This window comes from Scatophagus argus, chromosome 21 (assembly GCF_020382885.2).
Source record: "Scatophagus argus isolate fScaArg1 chromosome 21, fScaArg1.pri, whole genome shotgun sequence".
Classification (NCBI taxonomy): domain Eukaryota; kingdom Metazoa; phylum Chordata; class Actinopteri; family Scatophagidae; genus Scatophagus; species Scatophagus argus.
The window spans coordinates 2,605,126-2,625,922 of NC_058513.1; the positions used below are offsets into that span (position 1 = coordinate 2,605,126).

General features: G+C 42.0%; 2 protein-coding genes across 7 annotated transcripts in view; one reads left to right on the forward strand and one right to left on the reverse strand.

Moving 5' to 3' along the window:
• Window positions 1–151: 151 nt before the first annotated feature.
• Window positions 152–19,048, forward strand: slc9a3r1a (SLC9A3 regulator 1a). Of its 2 annotated transcripts, none has more exons than XM_046376156.1 (6): window positions 152–894; window positions 12,317–12,487; window positions 14,718–14,871; window positions 15,037–15,092; window positions 16,860–16,916; window positions 17,280–19,048. In XM_046376156.1, the coding sequence occupies exons 1-6, from the start codon at window positions 424–426 to the stop codon at window positions 17,427–17,429; spliced, it is 1,059 nt and encodes a 352-aa protein (XP_046232112.1). In that variant the 5' UTR covers window positions 152–423; the 3' UTR covers window positions 17,430–19,048. The 2 variants fall into 2 exon arrangements, with proteins under 2 accessions (XP_046232112.1, XP_046232113.1); XM_046376157.1 differs by having other exon boundaries at window positions 153–894; window positions 15,037–15,089.
• The window catches only part of LOC124052195 (caskin-2-like), a 50,945-nt gene continuing 48,953 nt past the window's right edge, over window positions 18,806–20,797 (reverse strand). For all 5 annotated transcript variants that reach the window (XM_046376155.1, XM_046376154.1, XM_046376153.1 and 2 more), the window contains one exon: window positions 18,806–20,742. In XM_046376155.1, coding sequence (XP_046232111.1) covers window positions 20,646–20,742 — 97 coding nt within the window. In that variant the 3' untranslated portion in view covers window positions 18,806–20,645. The remainder of the gene's footprint in view (window positions 20,743–20,797) is intronic.

Genomic DNA, 20,797 nt, shown 5'->3' on the forward strand with positions numbered 1-20,797 from the left:
CTGTCTTCATAAAGTTTATTTTTATTTATTTATTTATTAGTTTTTCTACACCATGTTCTAAAAGTCAGTATGAAAGCGTGCTCTCTTGTCATCTTTTACTTTGAAAAGCTGATGACACCTGTTAAAGTTATTGTGATAGCTTGACGGTGGTATTGAACGGGACTTCGGTGGATTGAATGCGAAAAGAAGATTGCAACACAGCAGTTCAAAGGGGAGGATCTGTGAACCAAGGCGGTAGGAGTGAAAACACAACATCGGCAGGGGAACGTTGATTATAACTCAGTTCAGCGGAAGTGGAGCTCGAGCGAAGTTCGTATGCGCAACAGGTGTCAGTCTGCTGGATGGTTGTTGAGCGACTCGTCATTTAAAGGCTTTTAGTAAACTCTAAGCATAAAAGTTTCCGTCGGTTATCACAGGAACAACATGGCAGACCTCCGACCGAGACTATGTGTGCTGAGGAGAGATTCAAGCGGCTACGGATTCCACCTGCATGGAGAGAGGGGCAAGACCGGGCAGTTTATCAGGCTCGTGGAGCCAGACACTCCCGCCTCCGCATCCGGGCTTCTCGCAGGCGACCGCCTGGTATTCGTGAATGGAGAGAACGTGGAGGGCGAGAGCCATCAGCGAGTTGTGGCCAGAATTCGGGATACCACCGGGGCTCTAGAGCTTATTGTGGTGGACGCAGATACGGATGAGCTGCTGAAGACACACAACCTGCAGTGCCGGAAAGAATTCGTCACGGAGGGGATTCCCCTACCCGGCGAGGACAGAGATTCCGACAGCGGGGACGGACAGAGGAACGGCACCCCGAGGGAATCCACCCCTGACCCGCGTGAGAATGGAGATGCCTCCTCTGAGAGGTCAGACAGTCTCAGTGTTAGCTCCAGCAACAAGGTAAAGCACAGCATCTCGCTACAATAAACGCACTACACAATGTACTTAGTACCCCCTAAAGTTGTCATTACATTTATTTTACATTCAAGAGTAAACATATTTTAAAAATGCTTTTGCTTCATAATGACTAAGGGTGGCATCTTCATTTTCTCCAGTGCAACGCTGGACCTTGAGAACTAACAAGTCAAAAGGTCAGCTAACCTGTTGCCCTGTGAAGTGCAGTGGTGGGCAATATATCATGTAATCTCTATTTGTGTAATAGAGTCATTTTATTGGAAATTCAAAAGGGAAACTTGACTGTGGGAGTTTATTCTTGGCCTTTAGATCAGTGTGCATTTAAAAAGAAACACCCTTGCCTCAAGGCTCACTTACAGCTTGTTGACAAATATCCAGACACAAATGTCTAATAAGGAAATTGCAGCTTTCAGCATCATTTACAATTCCCTAAGACATTCCGAGATGTCAAAGGGATAATGGTATAAACAGTATGGCAAAATGTACAGTATGTACGAACTGTATATGTTAGGATATCACCCAGCTCAACCTGCATAAAGTTTATTAGCTCTTTAAAAATCCATTACCCTGTTACAGGAGTCAGACTAACTTTTCATACCCATCAGCCAAAAACAGCAATGTCCCTACCTTATGTCCTCCGATCTGATCTGAGGCCAGTATTCTCTCTGAGCTGCAAAGGTTATGCAGAAATAGATCTCTTATTAAGAAGCCACTTTCAGTGCAAGTGAAAGGCGATAAGCTAAGACATAGAGATGACACAGCACAGTGAAATGTGCCAGGTGTCTACTCATTCCTGCTGAACAGGGTCTTTGTCGAATAAATGTCTGTCATTCGCTCTGCTTCCCGTCTCGAATTCCCTGTCAGGTTTATCTCGTCAGACCAGAGGCTTTGTCACATTGATGCACGTCAGTGAGACAGGCCACTGTTATTATTATTATTGTTATTATCTGAGGGGATTTTGAGAGATATGAATTGTCATTGCTGGATAAAAATAGTGCTTTTATTGAACATGCCCGGAGCATCTAGACTTTAGTGTTTGGTAAAGGTTTTTCCCACGGTTTGTATGAATGAGCTTCGCTGATAGTATTCACAAAAAAGAGCTAGATACACAACAACATGTCTGCCACTGCAAAATTTGCAGTAATTTGACTTGCGATTCTTTCCTTGGATTACCAAAAATCTCATTTCTTTAAAGACCAGGCCTTTGTTGTCTGTTATGAAAATATTTTACAATGTTACTCCCTGAGATGGTCTTTGTAGACTGTGTAACTGTTTAAGCCGGTGCAAAGTCTGGACCCCGATTTGAATGTTGTGTAAGAGTAATACAAAATAGACTCATTGTGGAGGTGTTCAGCTGTGTGGAGCTTGGAGAATTTTTTTATTTAGGGCTTACAGAAATATCATCATTGTTGGTTATTTTTAGACTCAGCCCCTTCAGGTAAGAGTCAAGGGTCAGTTAAACAAACACATCGTATCCTACATTGATTTATTTGTGATAATCCGCCACAATATCAACATTGACCTCCATGTATTTTCGATACGTTTCAGCGGTTATGATTTTGCAGTATATTGCGATACTGTAAGCACAGTCTTGTGTGTTTACACTAGTGGTACGTGCTGTCTGCTTCCTGTCTCAGTTGATGTTGTTACATTTAAAGGAAAGTCTAAAGGCTGAAGATAGATGTCTCGACATCCCATCTGATAAGAATTTTGACTTCAAGATAAAATTTTTGTTGTCATTATACAAAATGCACAATCAAATATAGGTGCACTGAAGAACCGAGAACTCGAGAAACAATGCTGTAAAAAAAAAAAAAAAAAAAAAAAATGCTACTTCATTCACACAAAGACACATTCTGCATATCCAAGCATTTTAACCATACACTCAACGAATGCAGTTAAAAGTGAGATTAAAAAAAAAAAAACATATCGTCCATAATGATAAAAAGTGCTCACAGATATTCATACATTATAAATGATCGCACATGATGTAATTCGAAGTTTAGCATGGCGGTGGCTTTACGATACATCTCGTGGTGTGTGTTTTGAAAGACCTGTAGCGTTTCCTGCAGGGCACCAGTTGAAACAGGTGATGGGCAGAGTGGGATGAGGCCTTGAGGAGGTTGTATGTCTTTCGCAGGCAGATGAAGATGTCAGTATTGCACGGTCTTTATGATTCTCTGCTGGGACTTTTTTGTCAGCTGCAGAGCTGCTGCCATAACACACCCGGATGTTGTGTGTGTGAGGACGCTCTAGGTTGCGACATGTTTACTTTCCTGAATGTTCTCAGGAAGTACAGCCGCTATAAATCTGTTAATACAGAAAGCGTATTAAACCCATGACCAAAGTAGTCATACATTCTGTCATTGTGTCACTTATGGATGGAATTAAAATAAAAATGAATAATTTATCTACTTTATGGGGATCCCCTGAAACTCCATCAAGGTCCCCAGAACCCACTTTGAAAACCACTGAGTTCCTCTGGCTGTCAGTCTCAGAGATATATTGCCACCTGTTAATAGCCAAGTTTCTGCAAGTTTCTGTTCAAACTGAGGAAATTAATGTGTGATTTCATCCACTGCTGTAACACATCAGAGATATGGAAAACATCATCTCCAGTGGATCTCAGCCAAGAGTAAAAGCTGTTTTTCAATATTTCCAGTGATTATAGAGATTAATTGAAAGTGCAGAAAAAGCCAAAGTCAGTCAAAACTTGGATGGAAAAGTTTCCGTTTACTACCTGACTGTGCAGAACTGAAGAGTTGGTAGTTTCTTCTCCATCTATAAACAGCAGGTTGCTGTCCTGTTGTTGTTGACCACAGCATTAGGACTACAGTCACTGAGGCATTGTTTGTTGTTTGTGCCAAATACTACCTTTCCTATCTCGTTAGGTAACGTAATTGTCTGTTGTTTGACTGATTCAAGTTATTTATCTATGTCGAACGACCCGAGTCCATGCCTCTGTCCATATCTGTATACATTTCTTTCAAATACAGTAAGCACATTCTGCCCCTGTTCTGTCGTTAGAAATGGGATGTCTAGGTCTTTGTCTCATTCTGTGTAGGTGGCTCATACCTCATCACTAATACTCTGACCTTCAGTAAGTGAAAGCCCAGGCTGGCTGGCTGTGATGCTGCAAACCTCCAGCTACATTCCTCCCTGATGGGAAACTTGGCAGAGCCTGCCTGATAGTCTGATACTGACCTCTGATACCAACCTCCCACTGGGATACACTTGAGTGGGTTGGCCATTGATGACATGAGCCACAATCATGCTAATGATTCAAACAATCGTTCCTTTCACGTGATTGTCCAATACTATTTGGTATTGCAGTCTGGGCTTCAGTCACCAGTCCTTTTTCACACTAGATTAGTCTTAACAAAGACTGGGACATCTGATTCCTCAGAGATTGCTTTTTTCCTGGAAGATAAAAGCATGAACCGAGTGAGCATGTCATCATATTATGGTAACATCCTGGCCTCCAGCGGCCCAGTCCCTCGCCACGCCAAGGGCCGTCTATCGGTCACCATAGAGATCCCCGCCAGCAGAAAGAGGCTTTGTCCGCAGTGTTTACATGAGGAGAAAGGCTTCTGGGCCAGGGAGGAAAGGAGAGAGGACTCTCACGCCTCAACAAGGAGGCCATGCTGACCCTGAAATACCTACACCCTCTCTTAACATACACTGTCAATAAGGCTGCAGCGAAGTGAGAATATGTGTGTTTGGGTGTGGACAAGAGGGGCCTGACCACAGGATTAAACAGCAGTTTGTTCTTCTGTAGATGTGAAAATGTCAGATAAATGGTGAAAGAATGGGATTCTAAATGAGTGTTAGCAGGCAAGGCAAGTTTCAGTATAATGAAGCTGTTCACCAAAAAGAAAAGGTTGGTGCCATTTCATTCCCCACGGTCCATTGGTTTCTCATTTGGAGAGGATACGGACTCTTTACATTCACGCCATTGTCTTACAGGGATTTGTTTCACCCCGCTTCCACTCCTTGTTTGCAGTTGCAGAAGACTTTGGACCTCAGACACGGAATGAAAGTCTCGACCCTGCTCTCCAAAGGAAGGGATCATTTCAGGGTTTCATAACTTCTCTTATCGCCAGCTCATATAAGAGCAATCAAGATTCATTAAGCTATAAATCAGTATTGCTGTCATATTACAAGATATGTTTGTAATTATAGTATTACACCATTAGATTAGAAACAGCCTTGGATCTGCAGCATCCAGTGCGTGTAATATTTGGTTTTAGTGTGTGATTGAACATATAAGCATTTTTCAGGTTTTCATCCTGAAACGATTAGTTTACCAGTCAACTGTATAGCTTAAGCAATGCTTGAAAAAAGTGAATGCTCTATAGTAGACAAACTATGTAATAAGAATATTTCAATCAGGATTTTGGGAGCTGATCACTTGATCACTGATTGCTGTGTGTTTAGCTCCACTGTAAGCTTAGCTATTAGCTGGTAGCTCCTCCACCAGCTGCTAACAGCTAATAGCTAACTAGCTCTATTCTTGTGAGATCTTGCAAGCAAACCCTTTGAGAGGGGACAGATGGACCGATACTGCACGAACATTTCAGAATAGTTATAAGAAAGAAGAAACCAGCCAGTGATATTTTTAAAATATTTTTTCAATTCTCGACATCAAAAATGTCTTTATAGCAAGTACAGACATGTGTGTATCAGTGTATCATATTTTTAATGACCCTCAAATGCTTGTGCTTGCAGGAGTATCTTTCCATCAGAAGTTTCTTTATATGGACTGCAGTCCAGAGCAAAAGTGTTGCTGGTGTCAACTGACTGAGATCCTCACTGTCTCCCTGTTTTCTTGGTGACATAGTCTGAATAGACTCAGACTCACTGTTGGTCGTTCAAGCGTCCATCACGGTGCTTCATCCATAGCAAAAGAGTAGTCATATAGCCATCCATTCGTTTTTCAGCATTTTCCGCTCGAGGTTAACCAAGGACATGTTTCTGACACTGAGATGATCATTTTCTTCTCTTTGGCTCTGAGTGGACCGTGAAGTTAAACTGTCCAGTGAAAGCCTGCTGAGCCTTCAAGATTTAATCAGAGTCTTTGGCATGACAGGGATTATAATTACATTTGGTGCAAGTTATTAGGAAAGGGTTTTTGAAGTCTCTCCTCTTATCAAACTGTGAATACATTAATACTGTTCTCCATATAAGGCTTTGTCCTGACACTTTGGGCTGAGCCTGCCTGCAGCTCTAATCAGTCAGCAGTTGCTAAATTGAGAATTCAGCGTGACCAAACAGATGGGGATCATTTTGTGTATATATAGAAACCAGGGTGTGTGTGTGTGTGTGAGGAAGTATAAATGCAATATGTTCTGAATTGTGGACCGTTACTAGAGGTAATTTTTATCACCACTACCTCTCATACGCTCAGGTAAGGTGTCAAATTAAGCTTTGTGAGGCTGGCTCGGCTCAGAAGGAAACTTATTTCAACTACTTGGTAATGGCAAGCTAACGGTTATGTTGGCAGACATTTTACTGAAATACAGGGAATTTATTGTCCTGATGTTATTGAATGAAATGACCACGAGCCCGGCAGGAAACAGTCACTTTGCTAACATTAGCACTTCAATTAACAGGGCGTGGACAGGAAAACTCAACATAGTCACGAGCTAATGGCTAACTAATGCCAATGGCAGCAGACATATCTGGTTTATTTCCATTGCTGTCATCTCAGTAAAACATTCTGTGTGCCAAGTTTGAACATTAGCTTAACATAAGCAAGGAGCATTTTCTTGGATATGTTAGCCAGCAGTAGCATAGCAGTAATGATCACCTTGAGTCTTTTCAGTACATGCCGAAAAGCTATACGTAAGTCCTTCTGAATCTCTTTACCGTGTTTCTCTTAAAAGAGAGCCTGGCAGGCATCCTGTGAAGGAAACTGACCTTGGCTGGATGCAGATGGAAAGCTTTGTGATAATATTAGCTAATGCTGCAACTAACGATTATTTTCATTACTAGTTAATCTGCCGGTTATTTACAACAATTGTGAAAAATATACAATTTCCAAGAGCTCAAAGAAAAAATTCTTTTTTTGTCCAATCAACAGTCTGAAACCTTGAGACTTATTTACTGTCATAAATGACAAAGAAAGGCAGCAAATCCCACATTTACAAAGCTGGTTTGTTTGACATTTTTGCTTGAAAAATAATTTAAACTATTAATTTATTATCAAAATAGTTGGCAGTTAGTTGGATCATTACAGCTCTGATGTCTGTAGACGGATCAGTGAACAAACTTAGTTCAGTGTTTGCAAAATGCTGATGCTTTGCTAACTTACAGTATCTAACCAACATAAGGACTGCTACAAAAACCTTGTGAGTGGAGGCTGGCTGGGTGGCATTGGGTGGTTTGTGAATTTTAAACACATTTTTCAGTTACACAGTTTGTTGGTAAAGGGCATTTCTGTAACACATACACTACACACATAAACACACGCACGCAGCAGACTTCTCTGTCACTACACAAGTTGTTAGCTGCTGAGGTGGAGCCAGTGAGGAAACCACTTCCTGTCCTTGTAATGGGTTGCTATAGTGCTACAGTGCTGCATTGTTTGCTTTTGTCTCAGTCAGTTAATAATAACCATAATGCTTCATGTAGTGGCAGTTTTGTGTAGAGTGCGTTGAGTATGGCTTCCTCAAGTAATAAACACAAAGCTAAATGTAACCACGTTCCCCAAACAAGCACTCATTCTCTCAGTATATGGCTGAACAGTTTGGACAGACTGGACATCACACACCAACATACCACTGACTGTTTTAATCAACATGATTCATTTACTTCAACAGAGCTGCCTTGACTATGATATGTGTTTAAAAGCTCCGGAAAAGCTGATAAGTCACACTGAGTTGAAATTGTTTCTGTAAATCAATAACAGAACAGTTGAATTGCTTCAAAACTAGTGCAGTCTCTGTGCCATTGCCAAAATGGTAATTTTTTTTTGATGCTTTACTTTGAAGTATATAAACAAGAACTTTTTCTAAGTGAGATAACTGAACAGGGAATAAATAACAAATCCGAGCAGATATTCAGTGCCAGCTATTGGTAATTTATCACTGTGGGTACACACTGCTCACCAGTGCTGTTGTCTTCAGTGAGGAACTGTTGAAGTGCATTGCACAACTCTCGCTGTTGAGGTGTACTGTGGACTGTTGCAAACACTGCACTCTTTTCTAGTTGATTATTTCAAGAGGCTGGTGTGACGGAGGCTGTAAAGTTTAGTGGTGTCACAACACACGCAGCACTCATGCAAACATGTTAAGGTTTGTTCAGCAGAAATGGCTCAATTCATTGACAGTTCTTTGTGAAAATCTGCAGCAAGTTTGGTGAAAAATCTCTCTGTGGAACTGTGCCCAGAAGTTTTCATAAAGGTTTCACATCACTCACCGCTTAGTGTTTCACCCTGCGTTCAAGGTCCTCTCATCAAGTCATCCTTCTTTATGAGGTACTAGGCTGGAGCACAGGATCTGAATGTTTAACTACAGCAAGCTGTAAAACCATTAACCTTTGATATTTAACGAGCTTAGGGAATGTTTGCAATGGTTGCCTGTGCCATTTTACCGTCGCACTGAATTGTTTTCACCCTGTGGCTGTCTGATCAGGTCACAAGCCAGATATTGTTTCACTGTAGAAAGTGCCATCTCTCTGTGCTTTCTGATTTTCCTGCTCTGACTCAGGGCCGTTGGTTCCTACTGAAAAATCTGAAAATAAAAGCCAATTTTTCTGAAAACAGTTGTTCATAACATAATATGATACATATTATATATATATATATGTACATAATATTCAGAATTAGTTGGTTTCCAGTGTATAATCACCTAAAACTGAGAATCGTTGTCCTTTTGTTACCTTAGAATCAGAGTTTTAAGGGGAGCAGGTCCTCGTACACTGAGTCCACCACCTTTTCTTTAAAATAAAAATCAGCTTATAGAAGTGTGGATGGACCAACATCAAAACATCAAACAAAACAAAACAAAAAAAGGTTTAAAAATGCAGGCATTTTTATGGGACACATGAACCTGCAGTTGACGTGGACAGAGGCAGAGGACAACCTGCAGCAGGTGTGTCTCCACTCTTTCTCATTTTGTTTACATGTACTCTCTTTTTCATGAACGCCCTGTGCTTACAGGGTAATAAAAGCGAGCCACAAAATAATAATACCCCTCCCCCCCAAAAAAAAACATATTCAATAAAAACAAACCACAAAACAAGCAACAAAAACACTAACACTCACACTGCTGTGAGCCAGCTAAGAGGGCCTTGGAGCAAGACTGGATCAGCCTGTCCGACCTCCTAATATCCTGTAACGTGTTCCATTTCTGCAGAGCCCAGCTGTCTTAGTGTAGTGATTTTTGGAGAACAGTGTAGTGTGGCGCATACTTGATCTATATTTAAAAAGATATTTAATACATTAAGATAGTTTGCCAAGAAGCACTGTGTAAATAAAAAAGAAAGCAGTGCTGTTCTGTTCACACTGACGCTTGGTAGTTGCCATGTCATTACCAGCAGCTTTTATAATATGGTTATTTTAGTATTTATGCCTTTCTTATTTCAATTTATTTCTTAATGGAATACCACTCAAAATTTGTATTTGTAACTGAGTTCTGAGTTACTACAACAAGATGTTTCAGATAAGCTTGTAGGAACACGTCTCCTCTGAGGTTTGCCTTCCTGAGAGGGTTGGTTTCGCAACAGCTTTTGAAAACTTTACCAATGCCAGCACGTTAAATAGACTCTCTGCTGGATTTTTCCCATTGCTATTATTCTCATACAGCACTTGTTGTCACTGCACTGTTTTGCTGTGTGTGTGTGTGTGTGTGTGTGTGTGTGTGTGTGTGTGTGTGTGGTGCAGCTAATGCTGTGGTTTTCCTGTGCACGCTTGTGTGAAAGAGACGGCAAAGGAACCCTGGCAATTAGAAAGTAGCGCCGAAATGTCACTTGAAATGCATGCATTATGATCGAGTGACGCTGGTGATGTGATAGAGATATTTATGGAGATGGTAAGAAAAGGACACGTATGCATGTCCTGTCACAAACTCCTCTTCAGATTGCGTATAGACTCACTGGTCCTGGCAGACTATCTGCTTACCTCCTGTGCCACAGCGGGATCTCTCCTTCCCTGTGGTGCAGTAAATGCATTACATGGAGGTAGTTTACCTCACTTGACTGGTTCAAATACCTGTCAATAACTGTGCTGTGTATCTGAACTTGCATTTTTGAGGTTGGAATTGGACTTGAAGGCTCACTTGAATCTTGAACTCTGTCTACCTGTTTAGGTATCTTGTTCCAAGTGACCGTGAAAAGTTGTGCATCAGCAGCAAATGTATGGTTGTCAGCTATCAGCTGCCTGCTAGTTTAGGCAGACTCATATGTTTCATGCACAGTAAGACAAGGGACTTTTGGTCCATGAGTTTATCCTGAATGCAGCATTAATTGATATTTTTGGCCACTTTTGGGGCAATGGGGGAAGTTTTACATTTGTTTAGCTTTCATCCAGAGTGGCTTTAAGTTACAATAAGTGCATGTGGATACAACCCAACAAGTGCAAGAATTATGCAAGTACACCAAACTTCAACCTGTGCTGTCTTTTAGATGGGGAACAGACATGGCCCAGAGGGACGGGACTCTCCCTGAGCGATGAGATCATTTTAAAGTGCTGCATTCCTGTAGTGCACTTTGTACCTTGCCTGTGTTTTTCCTTATCATCTTCAATTAACAACCACTGGTCATATGGGTTTTGTCATAAATGTGTGATTCCATCCAAAGGTTGGAATCTGTCACTGTTGCCTCACATTAAGTCCTTCCAAGATCACAATGTCTTACTCGGGATGTTTCGGCAATCATCAACCATGCTGATTTCACATAAACCTTTGGATCAATGTATAATCTGACAGGGCGCGTCTGTCTTGAGTGAATGCTGAGGTTGCAGTGGTTGATCTTAAATTGTCACTTGGCAGGGACTCGCTAACAGATAGCCAACTCACTAACTCAAAGTCACGGACGTTGCATAGATAGCTGAGGTTAGCACAGTATCTGTATCTGTATGCCTGGATGCAGTAGATGGTTGTATTCACCTTTAAAGGTGGTTTGTGATCCACCAATAAAGAAGGACCACAATGTTGTAGCCCTCATTATGTCAAACCGCTGCACCTAGGTGGAGCCACGCAGCGTAGGTAGATTGCTAGTTCAGTTCAATTCAATTCAGTTTATTTATATAGTGCCAAGTCACAGCAAAAGTTGTCTCATGACACTTTCCAATTAGAGCAGGTCAGCAGGATTAGCCTCTGCAGGCGAGCACAGATCTGCACCTGCTTCCTGCAGATTCAGTTAGGGAACGAAGTCAGCTGTAGAACAGTATAAGTCGTCTCATCATGTGCGTGAACACCTGTCCGAGGTCCACGTAGATCGTGTTGTAACAAAAATTTTCTGCTTATGCATGTTTACAACCTCGTTTAGTTCTCATTCTTTTAATGGCTCTATGTGTTATTTGTGCAAATAAACTCCATGCGTGCAGTAAGAAGGAAGTTACTTGACGTACATACTCTGTAATTTACAACAAAGACTGATGTGGAATCTCAGGTTGACGTAAGCTACATTTGGAAGCGGACCGCATGGGAGAAATGGGAGATTAACTGCACTAAATTGTTCTTAAATGAAAGTGGCTGAAAGCAGCTGCAGTGTCCGTTGCATCCTTCCTTTAATCAGGATTGTCTGGGGGTTGTTGAGCTCACTCTCTGCTGTTCCTGCTGCTATTCGCTTCAACATGTCACACCATTAAACTGTGACTATATGAGATTTACATGAATCGCCTGGTTATATTACATATATTATATACAGCTGTGTTAAAAACAGTGTGCTAGAATGTGACGAGTAGCCAGTAACGGTAGCTGGTGACAAATACTTGAAGCCTTGAGCTCCTCCATCTTTCAAGTGGAAGAACTACTGTTGGAACATCAAAATGAAGAGACACTAAGTCAAAGTTTAATTTGGACTCTTGGTCTCTCATAATGTTCATCATTTTTGACTTCCTGTCCTAATTTATCAATTATATTGACTTAATATTAAAATGATCATTGATTATCTTGTTATTTTGACCGTTAAGAAGTCTGACTTGGCGTCCCATCAAGAAAGTCAAAATGATTTGAATGATTCCGTCCTATCATTTTGACTGCAATCTAACAATATTCGAATTATTCACTGACTTGATGAACCTCACAATTTTAGACAAAAAGTTCTAATTCTGAATTAGCACAACAATTTGACTCACTGTCACTTTCATCATATCACTTTCATGTTTTCAACTTTCTGTTTGATTTCCTAACTGGCTGGCGTATCTGATCGATGTTGTTGTCGTTTTATGTCCGTCTGTGCGCAGGAGGAGAGAAGCGGGCCGCGGCCTCGTCTCTGCCACATGAATAAGGGAGCCGGCGGCTACGGCTTCAACCTGCACAGCGACAAGTCCAGACCGGGCCAGTTCATCAGAGCTGTGGATGAAGACTCTCCGGCACAGAGGGCAGGCCTCAGACCACAGGACAAGATCATCCAGGTACGCATGGTTCCTTACTTGATCAGCGAAGAAGATTGGGATAGAGCGTTCTGTACCACCTGTCCAGTGTTCACAGCCAGCGTGGGAGTCTGGTGGTGAGACTGAGAGAATCCTGATGGCATTCCTGTCTCAGATCGTCCTCCCACAGGAATTTCTCTGTGACTTATCTCCCTGGGTTTTTGATTAGTCCCACGCCCTGCATCAACAGCATTACCCAACATTTTCCATCACTGGTACCATCGCTCCCCTGTCAGGTCGTCATGCCATTCATTACTCTGCGGTGCAATCTCGACTACATCTTATCTTACCTTAAACAATCACCAGTATTTGTGTGTGAATCACCAGAGATAACCGCAGAGTCTTTATGTCCCGTGTTCTTATCGATCTTAGGCTCAATAAAATCCACCTGTGCAAGCAAATCCTTCCGTTAACTGTTATGGAAACAGTTGATATGTAAAGAGTGTGATAGCAAACACATTTTGTAGCGGTGGCCTTTGATGATATGTTAATTATCATTAAAGCACAGTTGTAAAAAAAGTAAGTGATAACAGCAGAAGAATAATAAATGACCACTTGAAACATTATGAAGTCAATTTCAGTCATTTTTGGCTTTGGACTGTAGCTGCATACAACTTTGATACTTGATGCTGAGTAAACTCTCAGTCTCACAAGCTAACTTAGCTAGTTAGCTGACTTAGTAGGTCACATGTTTGTTTTATTTAGCGATAGATAAAACAACAATGACAGCTACACAGTGAGAGAGTCGAGCTTTTGCGTCCGTGTGCTGAATTTTTAACAGAGCCTGCTAGTTGGAAGATTCATAATTACTTGGAAATGTTGTTATTCTTAGCTAACATGAACTAACTGGCTAATTTGGCAGCAGTTGATGAGCTTGCAGAGACAGCCCAGCGTTATGTGATAGTCCTCTTTCATTTTGACTTGTCCTAACAGGTAAAACAAGGCGTTCATTAATGACATTAAGTACAGCTCTGTTTTATTCCAGTGTTCCAGGTAGCCATGAATATTCCCTGAAACCGAAGCAGCCAACATTCATTGTATTTACACCTTTGCCTCCACTACTGTTAAATGTCAAAATGTCTTCTGCTAAGAAAAAAAACTGATAAAAATTGTATGAAAGAAAACATAGTTTCCAGTCATCACCAGTTCTGAATCATCAGGGTAGCCTAGCAGCTAGTTAGCTTATCCACCAACCAGAGACCTGCTTCTTAGCTGGTTTATTAACCTGTAGTCTACTCCACAGGTGGAGTGTGGACAGCAAAAAGATTTTCTTCATCAATCAATGAAATACGTCTGCTCAAACTGGAGCTGCTAGTTTTTACACATTGCTGAAGATTATTATTAACTCCATTACTCAAACTATAAAAGATGACAACTTTTCTGTTTTATATCCTCATAGACTCAATCTTTGTTCAAGTACAAGTTAGGGGTTAGGGTCAGCTGATGTTAGAGAATCTGTGATTGCTATTTATATTTATTATTTTTACATCCACTGCTGTGTAGCATGGATGTAAACTGTGTAGCAAAAGCATTTTGTAATGTGAAAGCCTTCAGACTGCTGCGCCTCAGCGCAGGAGAAACAGAAGAAACAGTGGTTTGTTTAACTACACGTTCTTTTGGCACGTGGCTCAAACATGGTAAACTCTGCTGGCTGTTGGTTAACCATTCATAAAACAAGGAAGTGTAGTCAGTCCATAAAGGATGCATTCTGGTTAAAGGGCCATACCACTGTTTTCAATGGGGTATGATAACAGCAAAATTGAATATAAATAAACCCTAGTCCTCTCCTCCCCTCTCCTCTCTCCTCCCCTCTCTCCTCCCCTCTCCTCTCTCCTCTCCTCTCCTATCCTATCCTCTCCTCTCCCCTCTCCTCTCCTCTCCTCTCCCTTCTCCTCTCCTCTCCTCTCCTCTCCTCTCCTCTCTCCTCTCCTCTCCTCTCCTCTCCTCTCCTCTCCCTCTCTGCTCTCCTCCCCTCTCCTCTCCTCTCTGCACTCCTCTCCTCCCCTCTCCTCTCCTCTCTCCTCCCCTCTCCTCTCCTCTCCTCTCCCTCTCTGCTCTCCTCCCCTCTCCTCTCCTCTCTGCACTCCTCTCCTCCCCTCTCCTCTCCTCTCTCCTCCCCTCTCCTCTCCTCTCCTCTCCCTCTCTGCTCTCCTCCCCTCTCCTCTCCTCTCTGCACTCCTCTCCTCCCCTCTCCTCTCCTCTCCTCTCTCAGGTGAATGGTGTGTCAGTGATTGGCATGCAGCACTCAGAGGTGGTGGCAGCCATCAAACGAGGAGGAGAAGAGGCCACGCTGCTGGTGGTCGATGCCGAGGCTGAAGAATACTTTCAGAGGTGCAACGTCGTGCCCACCGAGGAACACGTCACCGGTATGGCACACTGCGACGCTGCATTTGTCTCTGTAAAAGCTGTAATGAACAGAATGGGTGTTCAGTGCGCGTCGTTTCTGTCATCACGGATGTTAAAAGATGAAGCAACAACAGGTTGATCAGAAATACAGTTACACAACCTGCGTGTGTTCTCCTCCCCTGCAGGACCTCTTCCTGAGCCAGTGTCAGAGAGAGCATCAGAGGAGGAGGAGGAGGAGGAGGTGAGGACCACTGCACACACACACACACACACACTCACACACTCTTACAGATGGAAAAGCCCTGTTGATCCTCTCTGGACATTCCTGGTAGCAGATTAGGAGTTCTGGACAGTGTTGTGTGAAGCATTCTGTCTGTGTCCATGTGTCTCCTGTCAGGACTGTAATGCTCTAAAACATACACAGTCACACAGAGACCTGAGTCTGACCTGTAACATGTCAGAAAACTGATCTGAGTCTGTGTAGGCACGCAGTGTGTGTGTGTGTGTGTGTGTGTGTGTGATTTTTACTGGGAACCGAGGCTGAATCAAAGCACATATAAAGTCATCTGATTTGTATAACACATTCTCTACGCAAAGGCACTTCACAGTTCTCTCGTACAATGTACTGAACAGGTGGACCAGAGCTGTTTGTCAACCCCAGGATGGCAAATGCGTGAAACGTTTTTCATCCAATCAGTGGATCCAGCTAATGAACATTCTGATGACATGAGGGCTTTTTTTTTTCTTTCTTTCTTTCTTTCTTCCAACACAGCTTCCCCATTAGCACAGAGGGCATGATCCAACCGCTGTTACACTTAGAGTGTGATGTTGATGTGATAAACACTGGAATGCTCCTTTAATTAGCTCTCAGCATTAACTCCATGTGTTGGGCCGACATTCCACAGGCACAGCAGGGCGAGTTTATCAAAAGTAAACACTCTCCTTTCTCTCTCCACACACACACACTGACAACATGGGAAAAGTGGATTGGCCCCTGTGGTGACATTGTGGCTGACCCTTCACCATGGCAACAAGAGCTCACCAGTGTGTCTCTCTCTCTCTCTCTCTCTGTCTGTGTCCGGGAGGATGATGGGATTGAAGTGGCTTTAACTCTCAGGGCGAGTTGGGGGATTATGCTAATGAGAAGACTAACGAGCGCTGTTCACATACTCACACATGCAGGCACATTCTGCTGTTGCGCAGCACGAACAATCACTCATTCAGCAGCGGTTACGTAACACGACGCTGAGCGTAAACGCTCATGACCACCTCCGACCTTAAATATGTGTGCGTGTGTGTGAGACGCTCTGTTTTATCAGCTGTGAGACGTTGGGTCCGATTCACCCACGAGTTGAGCTGATTGGAGGTCCTGCAAGTTCACATAAAACCCACAGCATTTGAAGAGGTTCTTAAGTTGCGTGAGCGGACGTAGAAAGCACGTGGAAAGAGGAGCGTCTGAATGATGACGCAGTTGTTTAGGTTTAGTAAATGCACATGTTGGGAGCCTCCTCCGGCAGCCACAGGACTTGTGTGCCATGCTGTGTTGTATCTTTGGTCCACCGTGAGAGTTTATTTTTAGCGCAGCATCTGCTAATGAATCGCATGCCTGTTTGGTACGGGCGACGTTTCCACCGTGCGCACAGATTAGCGGCGCGACGCTGAGCCTCAGCTTTAATAAGTGAGTGATGAGAATACGATGAAAGCTGCAGCGCTACGGGGTGACTGACAGCAGGCCTCTGCTGCCACCTGCTGGACAACACCGGCACAGTCGCCAACATCAGTTTTAGTTTTACAACTTGACATTTTTGCATCTGCAGAAACAGACTGCAGATGAATGTGAATGTTTTTTTTTTTTTGTTTGCACAAAGCAGCAATATTATATTTCTTTTGCGCTCTATTATATTCTGTGTTTTTCCACTTTGTTCCAAACAGTCCCTATGAAAAGTGAGCACAGTGTGCTGGTTTGTTGTAATCTCGTTGCGCTTGTGCTCTTTTTCATGTGTGGCAGGCAGCAGCAGCCTTCAGCGCCTCCCTTCCAGCACCAACCAGCTCCACCCCTCCACAGGTAGGAAGTCCAGCAGAATTTCTTAAAGCCCAGTGTGATGTCATGAGATGTCTCCAACCAACAGTGCCACAGATATTCAAATAACTTTCGCATAAGATGGAAAAGAGCGGGAAATTCTCACAATTGATAAGCAGGAAATGTTTGTCATATTTGCTTAGAAAAATTACTATTGATTAATAGTTGTCAAATATATCAATAAATAGACTTTCAGCTGTGATGACACCCTTAAAGAGGACGAGGATGTCTAGGAATGATTCACATCTTGATGTGGGACTAATGAACGATCTGTGTGTGTGTGTGTGTGTGTGTGTGTGTGTGTGTGTGTGTGTGTGTGTGTGTGTGTGCGTGTGTGTGTGTCTCCAGAGGGCCTCAGAGCCGGCCAGAGCAGCTGACAGCCTGGGTCTGGGTGTGTCACTGGCCCAGGCCAAAGAAAGAGCCCATCAGAAACGAGCTGCCAAGAAAGCCCCGCCCATGGATTGGAGCAAGAGGAACGAACTGTTCAGCAATTTGTAAACATGATCATCATCATCATCATCATCGCCGTCATCAGGTCCACCTCCTCCACCCAGACTGTCCGTACCGCCCTGTGTGTGCGACCAGTCTCCACAGTTTAATTTTTACGTTGTCACACTGCACGAAAAGCGTTCATTGCGAACATTTTAAACCCCCATCTTAAACAGTATTATATGATGATTTTATTTGTTTTAATTTAGGATTTTGCCACTTTTCTTGTCGAAATAATGGTTGAAATGTCAATGTCACACATAAGAATGAATGTTGATATATTAAGAAGAATGTTAAAAAGAGAACTATAGTAATGTACAGTTTCTCACATGAATAAAAGGACCTTAGAAGGAATAATGGGACATTGGGAAAAATAACCTGTTGGCACATTTTGCATCAAAGATTAAATCTACAGTTTAAATTGAATGTCAGATTTTAATGCCTGCAATCAGCAACTAGAATGAAAGAGTATATATTTGTTTTGTCTCATCAGTGTCTGTGAATGAGCAATGCTGAATGACTTGTGAGCCCTTACTGTCAACATAACCATTCCATGACAATCTGTTTTCCCGGCGAGGCACTGTTCGACTTCAAGTCGACCCCAGTCAACACTGTGTAGCTGTTAGAAGCTTAGTGGACACTATTCTTCAGGTCCAGCTGTCTTTCCCTCCAGGGCCACTGTCGCAATATCTGATTCAAGGAAATTATGTTATGTTATGTTTCTTAATGTTGCTCTTGATAGATTTGTACATACACAAGTAAATGATTTAAGATGAAATCTTATTTTAACTGAGGTGAGAGAAATGAAGCTGTTTGGTGAGTTGATTCCGTTTGCAGGGATTTAAAGCAGTACCGTTTGGTCTGAGTATCAACTACAGTTAAGACTTTTCTCATGTGAAAATATGAAGTAATGCAGGGGTACTGACGTTGGCTCTGTGCTTTAGAATGAGCTTGACAAATATAACATTTGGATCAAATGACATTGAGTCTGTTTTGTAATGTAGTGAATTCTTGACATTTTATCAACAGCAGTTTGACAAAAAAAAAAGAATGCTAAATTTGCCTTGAGTTAAGATTTGTAAAGTTCGGTAAAAATTTGTGGATGTTTTGTTGCATAAATTTGGTCACTGGACTCCTGGGAGTCTGTACAGACATTAGCTGTGGCTAACTAGCAATATACACACCACCTGTGTCTCCCTAGGGTGCTGTTTCCTTTGTAACGTTCATAACATAGAATCAAAAAGCCCACAGATGGGCATTAATTTTAATCTCACACTGAAACATTTTGAACTCGTGTAAAAAAATAAAAAATGAATGAAAAGGCAGAGAGGCACGCAATCACATGTTTCCATTTGACGGCCCTGTGCAGTCATTAAAAGTCCATCCCACTTTCCTCAGTACAAAGTCTCTTTTAATGATTTCCACGATGATACAGAATTCAGTTGAAATATTAATGTAAGGTAACAGGCATCCATCAGAATAGATCAGAGGAACAGATAGTGCTGGAACTTCACGTTTTAGTGTCAAAATGCTGTAAAAACATGCCAACTCCCTGATTGTGTTAGTGCGCACCAAAATCTTCTCCCTTCAACAGTTTAGTAAGAACATTATGAGAGCCGTTTATATATTTAAAAAAAAAAAAAAACAGAAAGTGAATTTGATGTAATGTAATAATGGTAATGGCTTTTCTTTACTGGCCTCATTGGCAGAGGATGGCTCATATACAGGCATTCAACCACACAACGAGTGTGTGGTGCAGGGTGAACAACTGACAGTAGGAGTCAGATTAATAAGAAAATCATCTTCTTGTGCAGTGAATTCTCTATAAGGTGCATAAAAATAGGGGGAATGAGTAAAATGCAACACGATGAAATCAAAAAAAGAAGAGTTTTGCCGAGGAATGGTCAGAAAACACTAAATGACTCTAAACGTAACTTAAGAAACATCTGGCTTCAACAACAGCTGGTTCTTTCGGTTAACTCTGGGATTGTCAATCCAACTGGAAGCTCGTGCTGGTGGGGGCTTGTAACAAACCCATCACTGTAGATCTATAGCATCATATTTAATGGGACAGAATGATATTGTTGGAAATATCGTTCATTGTGACAGTAAAAAGCAATTATTCAGTGAGAACCATAAAGCCAGAGTTAACCCCATTAATAGCTTTGTGAAAGGTTCCTGTTCTTCTACAGAGTCTGGAGTGTGTCTGAATCATTTCTTAAAAAAATGTTTAAAAATTCCAAACTCAATGTAAAACAAGAATTGTTTTACAAGATTGTTACACTTTCCTTTTAAAACCAATAAGACAACACCTGGAGCTCTCCAGTCCTCTATATACACACCCAATCCCTTACAGTGTTCAGTCACTTTGAAATAATTAACTATGTTGATCTTCCACTCTGTAACAAATCACTGTTTAAATTAAATGTTTAACAGCGTGTCCCATTCTTACACACACTCACGGTAAATTCACTTCATAGCACCCTGAGGTGAGCTGTAAAACCTTCCAAACTGTGTGTGAGAACTGGACTGAGCTCCACATCTTGACGCTCCCTGACAATGATGCTTTAAAAAAAACCTCATAACGTGCCCCCTGAAGAGGATACAAGACTTTGGTTAAAAAAAACAAAAACAAAACAATAAAAAAAACATGTAAAAACAAATATAGTACATGGAATATGCTGCTTTTAAAGCAATAAACAATATTTTCATCATGTTATAGACAATAAGCAGCTAAATATATATAACACAGGAAAGCTAATGTACACTAGAATGACTGAAACACTGAAACAGTCATGAGGAACTCCATTTGTTAAAAAACAAACATATAGAAGTATAAATATACTCAGTATAAACATATCTGACTACACACATACACAGTGCCACCATAGACTTCTCTATATATTTACAGGTCATGTGTGAATAAAGTGGACCCTCATTCCCTTTAGTGATAATATAGTGAAGACACACACACACACACACACACACACACATCTGGAAGCTGACCTTGCAGCTGCTGTTTGTTGCTGCTCCAATAACATTCCCAGGTGTGTGTCCTAAGGCGAAGTGCTCGCGTTGAAAAAAAGTCACGCAGGAAATCCTCACATGTGCACTTACTGATTCATCCAGAGTCATGAAGAGATGTTGAGTCTTCGTCCTCTGTTTGCTGGCTTGTCTCCATTCTCTGTCTGTTACTTCGTCCTGATGAGGCGGAGTTTCGGGATGTCACTCCAACATGGCGTCCAGCTGGTCAGCCAGGTCATCAAACATGTTGCCAATGTCATCCAGGATATTTCCTGCTGCCTTCACTGTGCTGCTGCCGCTGTCAAACAGGCAGGACTGTGTTACAGCCTACTCATACAATGCATAGAGGCAAG